Raw genomic sequence first — 15204 nt, forward strand, 5'->3', positions numbered from 1 at the left:
TATCTTGGGATTTCATGTAAGATTTAATTTAGAGGCAAGGGGGGAAAAGCGCTCAGTTTAAAAAATTAAAAGTTTCAAAATCACTCAGATGAGATAACCTTTCAGGATCCCTTCCAGTGTATATAAGTTTAGAAATAAGTATGTATTTCAAACTGTAAAATAAACCACAAATCTATATATGACTATAGAATCAAGGCAACAAAACCAAAACACTGATCACTCAAAGCTTTGTAATTTATAATGAGAATTTCTCAACATTCCGCCTGGTTAAAAGTGCTGAAGGCATCACAGTCACCCCTCCAAAGCCCTTACCATCCTACAGAAACAACCTCCAAGGCCTCCCTCTTCCTAAGAGTACATTCTGTTCATAATTCTTATTTACAAAGCAAGTTTAAATTCACTAAATAGTACATATTACCAAGTAAACAGACTAAGCCACATGAATTACTAGGCTCCTTAGGCAGATTAATTTGAACAAATTGGTGTTTCCAAACCAAAAACTCCACAACTTTCTTAATTCATAAAAACATGTACCCTCCCACTGGAATTACCTCCAGCCAAAATATACTGAGTTGGGTGCATAGCATTGATAGAACACACAGAGGCAAGGCATTCTCCACCCAGAAAAGAGTGCACCCACTTTCCTGTCTCGTGGAAGATTTCCACTCGCCGTGGATGGGCCATGCTGCCAACTATGACACAGTCTTCCTGTTTAGGGTCCCACACAGCCTGGAACCTGGTCAGCCATCGCCCAGTGATGGTGTTGTGCCTAATGAAAAAAACAATTTTTTTGAAAGACAGTAAGTGTTAAATAACTCAAAATAGCATGGGCAGAGGGTAACGATGGCACTGCTCCTAAATGCTGGTTTTCTCTGCCAAGTTTCAAGTTACTGAGTCATCAACGACCTAATCTTATCCTTCCTACAAAACTGAAACTCTGGAGAGAGATGCTGTCTGCATTTTGAACCTCCAGTGCTGAGTACAGTGGTTTGTGCTCAGTGGATGGTCACTAAACATACTGAAATGGCACCTTTTTTGTTCACTGTTTCCTAACTCAATGCACTCCCCTCCTTTTTTTTTTTTAGCACATGCAAATACAAGACCTAGAATAAAGAAATATACAATCTAAGTTATTGCTGTTTAACAGAATCTATTTCCCATATTTGTATTCCCCTAATAACCAAACCCTGAAATCATTTTATAGTCTATACAACCTTAAGGTAAAACGTACTTTGGGGGCTCAAAGAAAAAAATCACAAGGGAAATTAGAAGATATCTGTACACAAATAAAAATGAAAACACAACTACCAAAATCTATGGGAGCTATGAAAGCAATACTAAGAGGGAAATTTTTAACAGTAAACATTAAAAAAGAAGAAAGATCTCAAAATCAACACTCTAACTACATCTCAAGGAACTGGAAAAAGAAGAATAATCAAAACCAAAAGTTAGCAGAAGGAAGGAAATAATAAAGATTAGAGATAAAAGAATTAGAGAATACAACAAAAACAATAGAAAAAATAAACTAATAGTTGGTTTTTTTAAGAAAAAAAAACTGGCAAGCTAGACTAAGAAAATAGGAAGTGCAAATAACTAAGATAAGAAATGAAAGTGGGTCATTACAACTTACGTTACAGAAATAAAAAGCATTATAATACTATGAACAATCATACACCAATAAACTGGACAATCCAGAAGAAATTAATACATTCCCAAACACATAAAACTTACCAAGACTAAATCATGAAGAAATAGAAAATCTAACTAGAACTATAGGGGATTAAAACAATAACCAAAAACTTCCCATCAAAGGAAGCCCAGGACCAGATGGCTTCGCTAAAGATTTCTATGTAACATTTAAGTAAGAATCAACACCACATGCTCCTCAAACTCTTCCAAAAGACTGAAGAGGAAGGAACAGTCTGAATTATGAGGCAAACACTTCTAATACCAAAGCCAGACAAAGACCCTACTGGGAGAAAAAAAAAAAAAGCCCTACAGACGAATATTCCTGATGAATACTGGTGTAAAGTTCTCAACAAAACACCAGCAAAAAAATTCATACAGCACATTAAAAGGGTTATACACCATGATTAAGTTGAATTTATACCTGGAATGCTAGGAAGGTTCAAAACAAAACCCAATTAATTGACATACCACACAAACAGAAAGAAGGACAAAAATCCTAAGATCCTCTCAACTGGTACTGAAAACCATCTGACAAAATTCAGTACCCTTTCATGATAAACACTCAACAAACTAGGAACAGACAGAAACTATTTCAACATAATAAAATATGGGTCATATGTTAAAGGCGCACAGCTAACATTATACTCAATGACGAAAGACTGAAAGCTTTTCCTGTAAGATCTGGTAAAAGGCAAGGATGCCTTTCCTGCCATCTATTCAACATATTTAACACCAGAAATTCGGTAGAACTAGAAAACTGGGTAGAATTAAAAGACTACACACACACACACACACACACACACACACACAAAGTTAAAACTAAATCTCAGCAAATTTGCAGGATACAATCAACACACAAAAATCAGTTGCATTTCTACACACTAACAATGACCAATACAGAAAAGAAAACAACTCCAGGACTTCCCTGGTGGTCCAGTGGTTAAGAATCCACCTGCCAATGCAAGGGACATGGGCTCAACTCCTGGTCTGGGAGATTCCACATGCCATGGGGCAACAAAGAATGTGCACCGCAGCTACTGAACTTGTGCTCTAGAATCCATGCTCCTCAACAAGAGAAGCTACCACAATAAGAAGCCCATGTACCATAGCCCCTGCTCGCCACAACTGGAGAAAGCCTGCACACAGCAACAAAAATCCAGCATGGTCAAAAATAAATAAATATATTTCTTTAAATCCCATTTGTAATAACATCAACAAGAATAAAATATTTTGGAATAAATTTAACCAAAGATGTGAAAGATTTGTACACTGAAAACTACAAAGCATTACTAAAACAAATAAAGTGAAGTGAAGTTGCTCAGTCGTGTCCGACTCTTTGCTATCCCGTGGACTGTAGCCCGCCAGGCTCCTCTGTCCATGGGATTCTCCAGGCAAGAATACTGGAGTGGGTTGCCATTTCCTTCTCCAGGGGATCTTCCCGACCCAGGGATCGAACCCGGGTATCCTACATTGTAGGCAGATGCTTTATCCTCTGAGCCACCAGGGAAGCCACAAACAAATAAAAGACAAATAAATGGCAAGACACAAATAAGATACAAACAGAGACACAAATAAACTGTCTGTGGATTAGAAGACTCAATATTGTTAAAATGTCTGTACTACCCAAAGTGATTTATAGAATTCAACCAATGCAATCAATCCCAAGGGCATGTTTTACAGAAATAGAAAAAAAAAAAATCCTAAAATTAATATGAAAGCTCAAGGGATTACAAATAGCCAAAATAATCTTTAAAAGAACAACAAAGTTGGGGGCCTCATATATCCTGATTTCAAAAAATATACTACACAAAGCAACATAAACCATGACAGCATGGAATTGGTATAAAGACAGATACTATGGACCAGTGGGACGGAACAGAGAGCCCATAAGGAAACTCTCACGATCCTGGTCAAATGATACTTAACAAGGGTGCCAAGACCACAAAATGGGGAAAGGAGAATCCCTTCAAAAATGCTGCTGGCAAAACCAGATATCCACACGCAAAAGAATAATAATGGACAGTAACCCTGATGGATCAGTGGTGAAGAATCTGCCTGCAATGTAGGAGGTGGGGGTTTGATCCCTGGGTCAGGAAGATCCCCTGGAGGAGAAAATGTCAACCCACTCCAGTATTCTTGCCTGAAAAATCCCATGGACAGAGAATCCTGGTGGGCTACAGTCCATGGGGTCACAAGACTTATAGATGACGTAGTGACTAAACCACCATAACCTTATACTATATACTAAAATCAACTCAAAGTTGATTTAAGACCTATACCTAAGACTTGGAACTCTTAATAAAACACAGAAGAAAACACAGGGGAAAGTTTCAGTACACTGGATTTAGCAATGATTTTTTGGATATGACACCAAAAGTACAGGCAACAAAAGCAAAAGTAGACAAATCTACATCATACTTATAAACTGTGCAAAGGAAACAATCAACAGACTGAAAAAGCAACCCCCAAAATGGTAGAAAATATTTGAGAATCATATATTTGATAAGGGACCGATATGCAGAATATGTAAGGAATTCCTATAACTCAACAACAAAAATGATATAATTCAAAAGTAAGAAAAAAAAAATAAGCAAAAGACCTAAATAGACAATTTTCCAAAGAAGATAGACAAATGGTCAATAAGCATATGAAAAGGTATTTATCATCACTAATCATTAGAGAAATGCAAATCAGAATCACAATGATATATTACCTCACAATCATCAGGATAAGTATTGATAAAGAGAAATTAGAACCCTAGTGCACTCCTGGAATGTAAAATGGTTTGGCACCTATGGAAAAACAGTATAGACGTTCCTCAAAAAATTGAAAATAGAATTATCAGATGATCCATTAAAATCTCTTTTCTGGGTATTATCCAGAAGAATTCGAAGTAGGATCTTGAAAAGATACCTTTACACCCATTTGTCCACTGTAGCATTGTTCACAATAGCCAAGGGATAGAAACAACCCAAATGTCCATCAACAGGTGAATGGATAAAAAAAATATGGCATACACGTGCAATGGAGTTATTATGCAGCCTTTAAAAAGGGAGGAGAAAAAAAAAAAGGAGGAGATCCTGTTACATGCTAGAACATGGATGAACATGGAGGACATTATGCTAAGTGAAATCAATCACCAAAAAAATATACTATATGATTTCACTCATATGAAATATCTAAAGTAGTAAAAATCATAGAAACGCAAACTAGGCAGATGTCTGCCACAATCTGGAAAAGAGGGAGAGAGGAATTAATGTCTCATGGGCCAGGTTCAGTTTTGCAAGATAAAAAAATTCTAGAACTCTGTTGCACAACAACATGATCATACCTAATGCTAATGAACTATATACATACAAATAGTTAAGGTGGCTGACTTACTGTTGCATGTTTATAATCACAACTAAAAATAAGGTAAAAAACAATTTAAATATATGTGGGGCTCTTCACTGCTCTCCAAAGCAAAAAACAAAGCACTGCCCTCTTATTCTCTACATCGCAACACCAACAGCCCTTTCTTATTAAAGAAGGATGAACAATGGAGAACCACATTTCCCACTGCCATTTAATGACCTTATCTCTACTGACCCCAGAATCATCACCCTAATTTTTTTAAAATACACACTAGAAGTCAATAAACTAGAGTTAATAAAGTTTGAAAAAGGAAACGAAGAGGGGAAATTCTATGAAAAAGAAAATAAGCATATTAAATATAGCCTCTGCTGCTGCTGCTGCTAAGTCGCTTCAGTTGTGTCTGACTCTGTGTGACCCCATAGACGGCAGCCCACCAGGCTACGCCATCCCTGGGATTCCCCAGGCAAGAACACTGGAGTGGGTTGCCATTTCCTTCTCCAATGCATGAAAGTGGAAAGTGAAAAGTGAAAGTGAAGTCTCTCAGTCATGTCCGACTCTGCGACCCCATGGACTGCACCCTACCCAGCTCCTCCATCCATGGGATTTTCCAGGCAAGAGTACTGGAGTGGGCTGCCACTGCTGTCTCCATATATAGCCTCTATAGACTATAAAACTCATGAAACAACAGTTAACATATATTGCATACCCTGTCCCCAACTTTATAAATGCTGATAAAGAAGTATGTGTAGGAAGTAGACATTGAGTAAAGTTTGATGTACAACACATATATTAAAAGTAGCAGATGCAAAAAGAGGATAACCAAACAAAGAAATAGGAAGATGGGGAAGCTAAGCCCAGAAAAAACAGGTGCAAATAAACAGTGCTTCAGCTAGCCTCACAAGCAAGTTAGTCTCAATACAATAACATGAGTAATTCAGTTTTTGAATAAAGTCATTCACTTTAACCAAAAATAACCACTTGGAGGCAGAGAATAGCTACAGACTAAAAGAGACAGAACCTCTTTGTAGACACAGGCAACCTGGAAGCAAGAACCCTTCCGGATGGGATAGGAACAAGTAACCAGGAACACTATAATATAAAATCAGACCTATACATCTCTCTGATAAATAGATGTCTAATGTATGCAGTCCAACAAAGAGCTCATAGTAATCCAGGGTCCACATTATTTGGCATATGGAAACTGACCTGATAGTGGTGATAAGAGGAATCTTCGAGGATATACAACTGCTGTCAAAGATTCTGCAAAATAAACAGCAAGAATAAAGAAGCACAGTCTTTTTATTGTTTCTTGAGATTTTCCTGAAATATCATGAGGGTATTTAACAAGCTTTTCATTGGTTCATGATATAAAATGGTTGTTGTTTTAAATATATAGGATCAGGCTCTAACAAACCTCAGCTAGCTAATACATTTATAAAAGTGACAAATAATATCGTAAAATTCAGTGCTTAGAGTTTAATGTGTAAACTATTTAAACACTATTATTCCAAACTTAAATGTACACTCTACAGTGATAATCCAGACTCTATAATCAGATCCACAGTAATATAGGTCACAGATAATGGAGGTCATCTGAAAATGTACAAATAACCTAGAAGTGCAGGCATGTATCAAGAGCAATTTCCCCATGAGACTTATCAGTTGAGGGCGTCATATTGTCACTTCCAGGCTCTGGCAAGACTAACTGGCCAGTAACTAAGGGGAGGGACTCGTGGGGCAACTGGAGGAGCTCGGAAGCCTCCACGAGGCACCCTGGCAGAAAGTAGCCACGTCATCACCACCTCGCCCTTCTCCTTGTGCCTAGCTATCCCACTGCCATTTCTTGGCACTAGAACTTAGTAACTAATTAGATTACCAGAAAGCCAAACCACAAGAGTAAAGTCTGCAGCGCAAATGAACAGGAATGGGACAAGTAAGTGGCCCTTAAGACAAAGAAAATGGCATGGGTGGAAAGGGGACACTGGGCTGACACTGCCCAGTGATTAAATCTCTTAATGTACTGCCTGGTAATGCTCACAGACTTTACTAGGAATTAACAGGGCTCCTGTTACACACTATAAACCACGTTCTTCCCAATATATGGGTCTAAACAGAAATTAGGTGATTTTCTAGAGCCCAGCCAACAGTATACATTCAACAGACACTTGTTGAGTGAATAATGAACACATTCCAAATTCACTTAAGGTAAAAGTCTCATAAATTGAGAATTGCTTGCAATGTTAAGCAAAATTGGGGATTTTAGAAGAGAACAAAATTATGTCCTTCATGGTTGCATTAACATTCTCCATATTTTTAAAAATTGGCATTATTTTCTATTTTTGTTCAACTGGTTTATATTACATTTTAAAATCCATTTTTAGGTAGTAGCTATAGAAAGGTACCAAAGCTAAAACCATAAAATTTTATCCAATAGTTTGTATAGAAACCCAGTTTTTGCTATCTCTTCTGCCTGCCCATGGCCAAGGGCTCTGCAACTTCAGTTCAGCACTTGACTTGTGGGAGGGATCCCACTATCCCCAGAGTAAGAGCTTCTTCCTACGCTAAAATTATCTTCTATCCAAGATATCACACAGAAAAGCTTCCCTGGTAGCTCAGTTGGTAGAGAATCCGCCTACAATGCGGGAGACCTGGGTTCGATCCCTGAGTTGGGAAGACCCCCCGAAAGGCTACCCACTCCAGTGTTGTGGCCTGGAGAACCCCATGGGCAGAGGAGCCTGACAGGTTACAACCCGTGGGGTCACAGAGCTGGACCCGACTGAGTGCCTGTCACACAAGCTATCACAAGCCTGATTTCATTAGATTTCAGTGCTAAAAGGGAACCTTGACACCATTCCCCAGGCTAGTTACAGACCTTCCTTGCCAATCTCAAGGAAATTTACAGATTCCAAAACTGCTGAAATGCCATTAAGTACAGGTCGTTGATCTTTGGGAACCTAGATGTGGCTACAAAACAATTAACACTAGTGATGTAAATCAGGAGTAATAGTAAACAAAGCTACTGGTTAACTAAGTAATTACAGACTCTTAACGACGTATTTCCGTCTTCCCAATTTACCTCAGCTTACAGTCAGCACATGTGGTTACTACTCTGTTACCAGTAAGAGGTGAAAAATAGGCTGAAGCGATGCTCTTTGTGTGTTCAGTTAAAGAAATCAGAGGCTGGTTTCTACTGGGATTCAGGCATCTTACATCATAAATATGAATATCCCTGTAACAGGAGGAATAATTCTCAGTGTTATCATAGTACACGGAGTAAGCCTCTACAACAGCACGGAACATTAATTAGACACTCAAATACACACTACATTGAAGAACAGTTAAGACAGGCCGCTCTAATCTTCGGTATTAATTTTAAAACATAGGTATAGATTAAAAATTATTAGAAAAATTCCAAAATTATAGCATATATATGTAACCAGGTGGGTATAGAGACAAGATTCTAGCTGGTTTTCTCATCTCTTCAAGAAAAAAGTTAACACAGACTAAGAAATTGTAGGTCCCATTTAACTTGTATTTTTTACATATTTTCTTCTCAAAAGACTGAAGTAAATGCACAAGACCAAGGAAAACAAAAATGTATATTTGTTTCAATATTTTTCACTATGTATTAAATCTCATTTTAAAGAATCACAAAAAAACTCAAAAAAAAAAATACCCTCAAATTAGCATAGACAGGAAAATTATTTGGTCTGTGGGTATCACAAAAAAGTCTTTTGTCAATCAAACTAAAACATTATTCCTAATGTTAAAAGATCTATATCATAAAATTTTATGAAGAACATACCTTAATCCCGCAGTGATAAAATACTGTCTATGCACTGGGTGCACATGAACAGTTCTTATTTTGCTCAAAGAAGATTTGATGAGTTTCTCACAAGAAGTTCCAGGAGTTCGCCTATCCACTAGTGACATACGTCCATCCCAGTGACCTACTATTAAAGTGGAGGCATCTTCTGTCAAGAAGTCAAAGGAGGAAAAGCTTCTTCTTTCATCTCTATATACCTAAGGATATAAGGAACAATCAACTTAAGTAACAATCCTCTTTTAAAAAAAGCCAATGCATGGATTCTTTGTTAAAAAAGCAACAAAACACTTTATCCCAAATACCTCATTTATCCTCCCAACATCCCCACAGGAAGCACAGGACAAAATGGTCATCTTCTTTGGCAGAAATGGAATCAAAGGCACTGATCAACTCTAAGACTTGCCTGCAATCAAACAGCCCATCCACCCATGTTGGGGCTACACCCCAAATCTCTTAAATCCAATAAAACTCAGTTGCAGATCTACCCTGAAACTTACTAGGAAATGGACTGAATTTGATTTCTACTCAATTGAAGTACAAATTGAAACTCAAAAGATATATGCACCCCAATGCTCACAATAGCACTATTTACAACAGCCAAGACATGGAAGCAACCTAAATGGTGCAGCCACAGTGGAGTGGATAAAGAACATGTGGTACATACATACAATGGAATATTCAGTTTCAGTGAAAGTCACTCAGTCATGTCTGACTCTCTGTGACCCCATGGGCTATACAGTCCATGAAATTCTCCAGGCCAGAATACTGGAGTGGGTAGCCATTCCCTTATCCAGGGGTTCTTCCCAACCCAGGGATCAAACCTAGGTCTCCTGCACTGCAGGCAGTCTTTACCATCTAGGCCACCAGAACACCCTGATGGAATATTAGTCAGCCACAAGAAAGAACAAACCAATGCTACTTGCAGCAACATGGATGGACCTAGAGATTGCCATTCTGAGTGAAGTGAATCAGATACAGACAAATATCATATATTGCTTACATGTGGGACCTAAAAAATGGGTACAAATGAACTTTTTTACAAAACAGAAGTAGAGTCATGAATGTAGAAAATAAACTTGTGTTTATCAGGAGATGGAAGAGATGGATAAACTGGGACTGACATATACACACTAATATATATAAAATAGATAACTATAAGAACCTGCTATATAGCACAGAGAACTGTACTCAATTCTCTGTAAAGGTCTATATGGGAAAAGAATCTAAAAAAAAAAAAGTGGATAATATGTATATGTGTAACTGATTCACTGTGCTATACACCTGAAAAATAACACTGTAAATCCACTATGCTCCAATAAAAATTTTTTAAAAAATTATATGGGCAGTGGTAACATCAGTGGTTTCCAGGGGCTTTGGGAAAGAGGAGAGGACTAACTGCAGAGGATCATGAGGTAATTTTTCAGGTGATGGAAATTTTCTGTATCTTGACTGCAGTGGTGGTTACATTAGTTTGCCAAAATTCATAAAACTGCATGCCTAAAATAGGTAAGTTTTACAGTATGTATTGTATACCTCAATAAACCTGACTTTTAAAAAAATAAGTTGAGAACTTTGACAACTCAATACTAAAAACACAGATAACCCAATTAAAAACAGGCAAAAGATCCAAATAGACATTTCTTTAAATAATTACAGTAATTATTAATAAGCAAATCTCCATCGTGAACAGCAGCCTTGTCGTGGTGAAGGGGCTTTTTTAACTCAATGAAGCTGTGAGTCATGCTGTGCGGGGCCACCCCAGACAGACAGGTCACACTGGAGAGTTCTGACAAAACATGGTCCGCCGGAGAAGGAAATGGCAACCCACTCCAGTACTCTTGTCAGGAGAACCTCATGAATAGTAATAAAGGCAAAAAAATAGAACACCGGAAGACGGACACCACCCCCCTCCAAATCAGAAAGGGTCCAACATGCTATGAGGGAAGAGCAGAGAGCAATTACTAACAGCTCCAAAAAGAATGAAGTGGCTGGGCCAAAGCAGAAACGATGCTCAGTTTTGGATGTGTTTGGTGGTGAAAGTAAAGTCCAACATTGCAAAGAACAGTACTGCATAGGAACCTGGAATGCTAGGTAATGAATCAAGGTAAATTGGACACGCTAAAGCAGGAGATGGCAAGATTGATCTACAGATCGAGAAGCCCCAAAATGATGTTATTTACCCTTGACACCATTTTACTAGACCAACAAAGCTCAACCACAAACCAGGAGCCTAAAGCTTTAACTACTGACACCTCTGCCTCAGCTTCAAGGCATCTAACAGCTGTCTGTTGACGGAATCAAGTCTGCACATGGGTTTGGTTTGGCTCACTGTTTTTTTTTTCCCCTTCTTAATTTCTTTTTACAGTTTTACTGAGATGTAGTATTTCCTATACCATAAACTTCACTCTCACCATGTTCTTTAAACTATGACTTAGTTCACAACACTGACATACTAGAATTTTTTTTTTTTTAAATCTTAGGATAACTTAGGAGTCAGTGAACTAAAATGGACAGGAATGGGCAAATTTAATCCAGATGACCATTGTTCCTACTACTGTGGGCAAGAATTCCTTACAAGAAAAGAAGTAGTCCTCATAATCAACAAAAGAGTCTGAAATGTAGTACTTGGGTACGATCTCAAAAATGAAAGAATAATCTTGGTTCATTTCCAAGGCAAGCCATTCAGCATCACAATAATCCAAGTCTATGCCCCAACCACTTATGCCAAAGAAGCTAAACAGTTCTATGAAAACCTACAAGGACTTGTAGATTTGACACCCCCCAAAAAAAAGTCCTTTTCATCATAGAGGACTGGAATGCAAAAGTAGGAAGTCAAGAGATACCTGGAGTAACAGGATAGTTTGGTCTTCGAGTGCAAAATGAAGCAGTGCAAGGCTAATAGTTTTGCCAAGAGAATGCACTGATCACAGCAAACACCCTCTTCCCACAACATAAGAGACCACTCTACACATGGACATCACCAGATAGTCAATGTTGAAATCAGACTGATTATATTTTTTGCAGACAAAGATAGAGAAACTCTATATAGTCAGCAAAAACAAGACCTGGAACTGACTGTGGCTCAGATCATCAGTTCCTTATAGCAAAATTCATACTTAACTTGAAGAAAGTAGGGAAAACCACTAGACCATTCAGGTGTGACCTAAATAAATCCCGTATGATGATACAGGGGAAGTGAAGAATGGATTCAAGGTATTCCATCTGGCAGACAGAGTGCCATAGTCCTTCAAACTATGGACAGAGGTTTGTAACACTGTACAGGAGGCACTGACCAAAACCATCCAGAAGAAAAAGAAATGCAAAAAGGCAAAATCGTTGTCTGAGGCAGCTTTACATACAGCTGAGGAAAGAAGAGAAGTGAAAAGTAAGGGAGAAAGGGAAAGATATACCCAACTGAATGCAGAGTTCCAGAGAACAGCAAAGAGAGATAAAAAGGCCTTTTTAAATGAACAATGCAAAAAAGTAGAGGAAATCAACAGAATGGGAAAGACTAAAGATTTCTTCAAGAAAACTGAAGATATCAAAGGAACATTTCATTCAAGGATGGGCACAATAAAGGACAGAAGCAATATGGACCTAATGGAAGCAGAAGAGATTAAGAACAGGTGATAAGACTACACAGAAGAACTATACAAAAAAAAAATATTGTACCGACCCAGGTAGCCAAAATGGTACAGTTACTCACTTAGAGCCAGACACCCTAGTATGTGAAGTCAAGCGGGCCTTAGGAAGCATTACTTACAAACAAGCTAGTGGAGGTGATGGAATTCCAGCTGAGCTATTTAAAATCCAAATGATGCTGTTAAAGTGAGGTACTCAATATGTCAGCAAATTTGGAAAATATTGTCAGCAGTGACCACAGGACTGGAAAAGGTTAGTTTTCATTCCAATCCCAAAGAAGGGCAATGAGAAAGAATGTTCAGACTACTGTAAAACTGCACTCATTTCACATACTAGTAAATTTATACTCAAAATCCTTCAAGCTAGGCTTCGGCAGTATATGAATAGAGAACTTTCCGATGTACAAGCTGGGTTTAGAAAGGGCAGAGGAACCAGAGATCAAATTGCCAACATTCATTGGATCATAGAGAAAGCAAGGGAATTCCAGAAAAACAACTACTTCTGTTTCACTGACTACACTAAAGTCTTTGTTTGGATCACAACAAACTATGGAAAATTCTTTTTTTTTTTTTCATTTATTCATATTAGTTGGAGGCTAATTACTTTTCAATATTGTAGTGGTTTTTGCCATACATTGATATAAGAGATGGTTTCTCTCCTGAGAAACCTGTATGCGGGTCAAGAAGCAACAGTAAGAACCAGTAAGAACAGTAAGAACCAGTCATGGAACAACCTCAGATATGCAGATAATATCACTCTAATGGCAGAAAGTAAAAAGGAACTAAAGAGCCTCTTGATGAGGCTGAAAGAAGAGAGTGGAAAAAGCTGGCCTGAAACCCAACATTCAAAACTCTAAGATCATGGCATCCAGTCCTATCACTTCATGGCAAGGAGAAGGGGAAGAAGTGGGAAGTAGTGACAGATTTTATTTACTTGGCCCCCAAAATCACTGTAGACGATGACAGTGGCCATGAATTTAAATGACGCTTGCTCCTTGGAAGGAAAGCTATGACAAACCTAGACAGCACATTAAAAAGCAGACAGACATCACTTTGCCGACAAGATCTGTATAGTCAAAGATATGGTTTTTCCAGTAATCATGTACAAATGTGAGAGCTGGACCATAAAGAAGGCTGAGTACTGAAGAACTGATGCTTTCAAATTGTGGTACTGGAGAAGACTTTTGGGAATCCCTTAGACTACAAGGAGATCAAACCAGTCCATCCTAAAGGAAATCAACCCTGTATATATTCATTGGAAGGACTGATGCTGAAGCTCCAGTACTTTGGCCACCTGATGTGAAGAATGGACTCACTGGAAAAGACCCTGATGCTAGGAAAGATCAAAGGCAGGAGGAGAAGGGGACGACAGAGGATGAGATGGTTGGATGGCATCACTGACTTGATGGACATGAGTTTGAGTAAGTTCCAGGAGTTGGTGATGGACAGGGAAGCCTGGCGTGCTGCAGTCCATGGGGTCACAAAGAGTTGGACACAACCGAGCAACTGAATTGAACTATTACTCACTTAATACCATTGTATCGTGATTGATCAACAGAAAAATAATAGAATTCTCTATCACAAAGGCTACCATTTAATAGAAAAACCTAAAATCACATTTTAAAATCTAGATGCATATCAGAATTACAAATGCCTAGGTATTGCTTTTTTGTCCAAAGCTCCAGATATGTTTCTAATGAGCAGCCATGTTTAAATCCAACTGGACTATATGATGATCTTTCACTTTCATCTAGTTTGTTTCACTTTTTCTATTTCATACTCAGTGCTCCATTTCATTCAGTTTAGGTTTTCCAATTTCTCCACCTTTTTTTTCTTTTGTTCTCTCTCAAGCCTTTATCAAGCATAGCACAAAAACTTTTGTATACATATATATATGTTACATGTATTTTAGAAAACTTATGAATTTTCACCTAAGTAAAAAATTTATGACATTTTGATTCCACTTGTTTGACTTAGTATGAAGAGAATGCTAGATTTCTAATTTAAAAAAAATAGATGCAACAAGTAACAAAGGTTTACTGTATAGCACAGGGACCTATAATCAATATTTTTTAATAACCTATAGTGGAAAATAATCTGAAAAATAATATGTATATATGTATAACTGAATCACCTTGCTGTGCACCTGAGACACTGTAAGTCAACTATGCTTCAACAAATATATGTATTAAGAGAAACTGCTATAAGTAATTATGAATAATCTGTACACAGAACATTAAAATAATGACAAATACATCAGAATGTGTTAATTTTGAGTACCGGTTTACATAAAAAAATTAAGGCGTACATAAAATTAGATCATTAGTATTTATGATGATAAATCATAACAGTGGTGATACTGTGTTTTCTTCACTGTTTATCACATACAAAATTGCCCTAATACTGAGGATGTCTAAAAACCTCAAAAGTTCCATTCAAAATAAGTTAAAGGGTGAAAACCTACATCTAAACCATGCTAAATTTCACAAAGATTAAAATTCACATTGAAAAAGGATTTAATTTATAAGAATTCTCTTAATGAGGAAATCTAATATGGTTAATAAGCAAATGTGAAAGCTCACTTGAAATGACATGTTTGTTGTAAGCATTAAGTAGTAGATATTTAAGTAGGAGACCAAATGTAATCACTGGGATCAAATATTGTGAGGATTCCTCAGGCCTTTGGAAGCTTCT

At 37.6% G+C, this 15204-nt stretch overlaps 1 protein-coding gene across 5 annotated transcripts in view; it reads right to left on the reverse strand.

Annotated features, from left to right (window-relative positions):
* Positions 1-213: 213 nt before the first annotated feature.
* Positions 214-15204, reverse strand: part of WDR76 (WD repeat domain 76) — a 58801-nt gene continuing 43810 nt past the window's right edge. For all 5 annotated transcript variants that reach the window (XM_020881428.2, XM_070477953.1, XM_020881433.2 and 2 more), the window contains 4 exons: positions 8849-9066; positions 8120-8272; positions 6250-6303; positions 214-769 (listed from right to left, as the gene is read on the reverse strand). In XM_020881428.2, coding sequence (XP_020737087.1) covers positions 514-769; positions 6250-6303; positions 8120-8272; positions 8849-9066 — 681 coding nt within the window. In that variant the 3' untranslated portion in view covers positions 214-513. The remainder of the gene's footprint in view (positions 770-6249; positions 6304-8119; positions 8273-8848; positions 9067-15204) is intronic.

The sequence above is a fragment of the Odocoileus virginianus genome, chromosome 16 (assembly GCF_023699985.2).
Source record: "Odocoileus virginianus isolate 20LAN1187 ecotype Illinois chromosome 16, Ovbor_1.2, whole genome shotgun sequence".
In the NCBI taxonomy this organism is placed as follows: domain Eukaryota; kingdom Metazoa; phylum Chordata; class Mammalia; order Artiodactyla; family Cervidae; genus Odocoileus; species Odocoileus virginianus.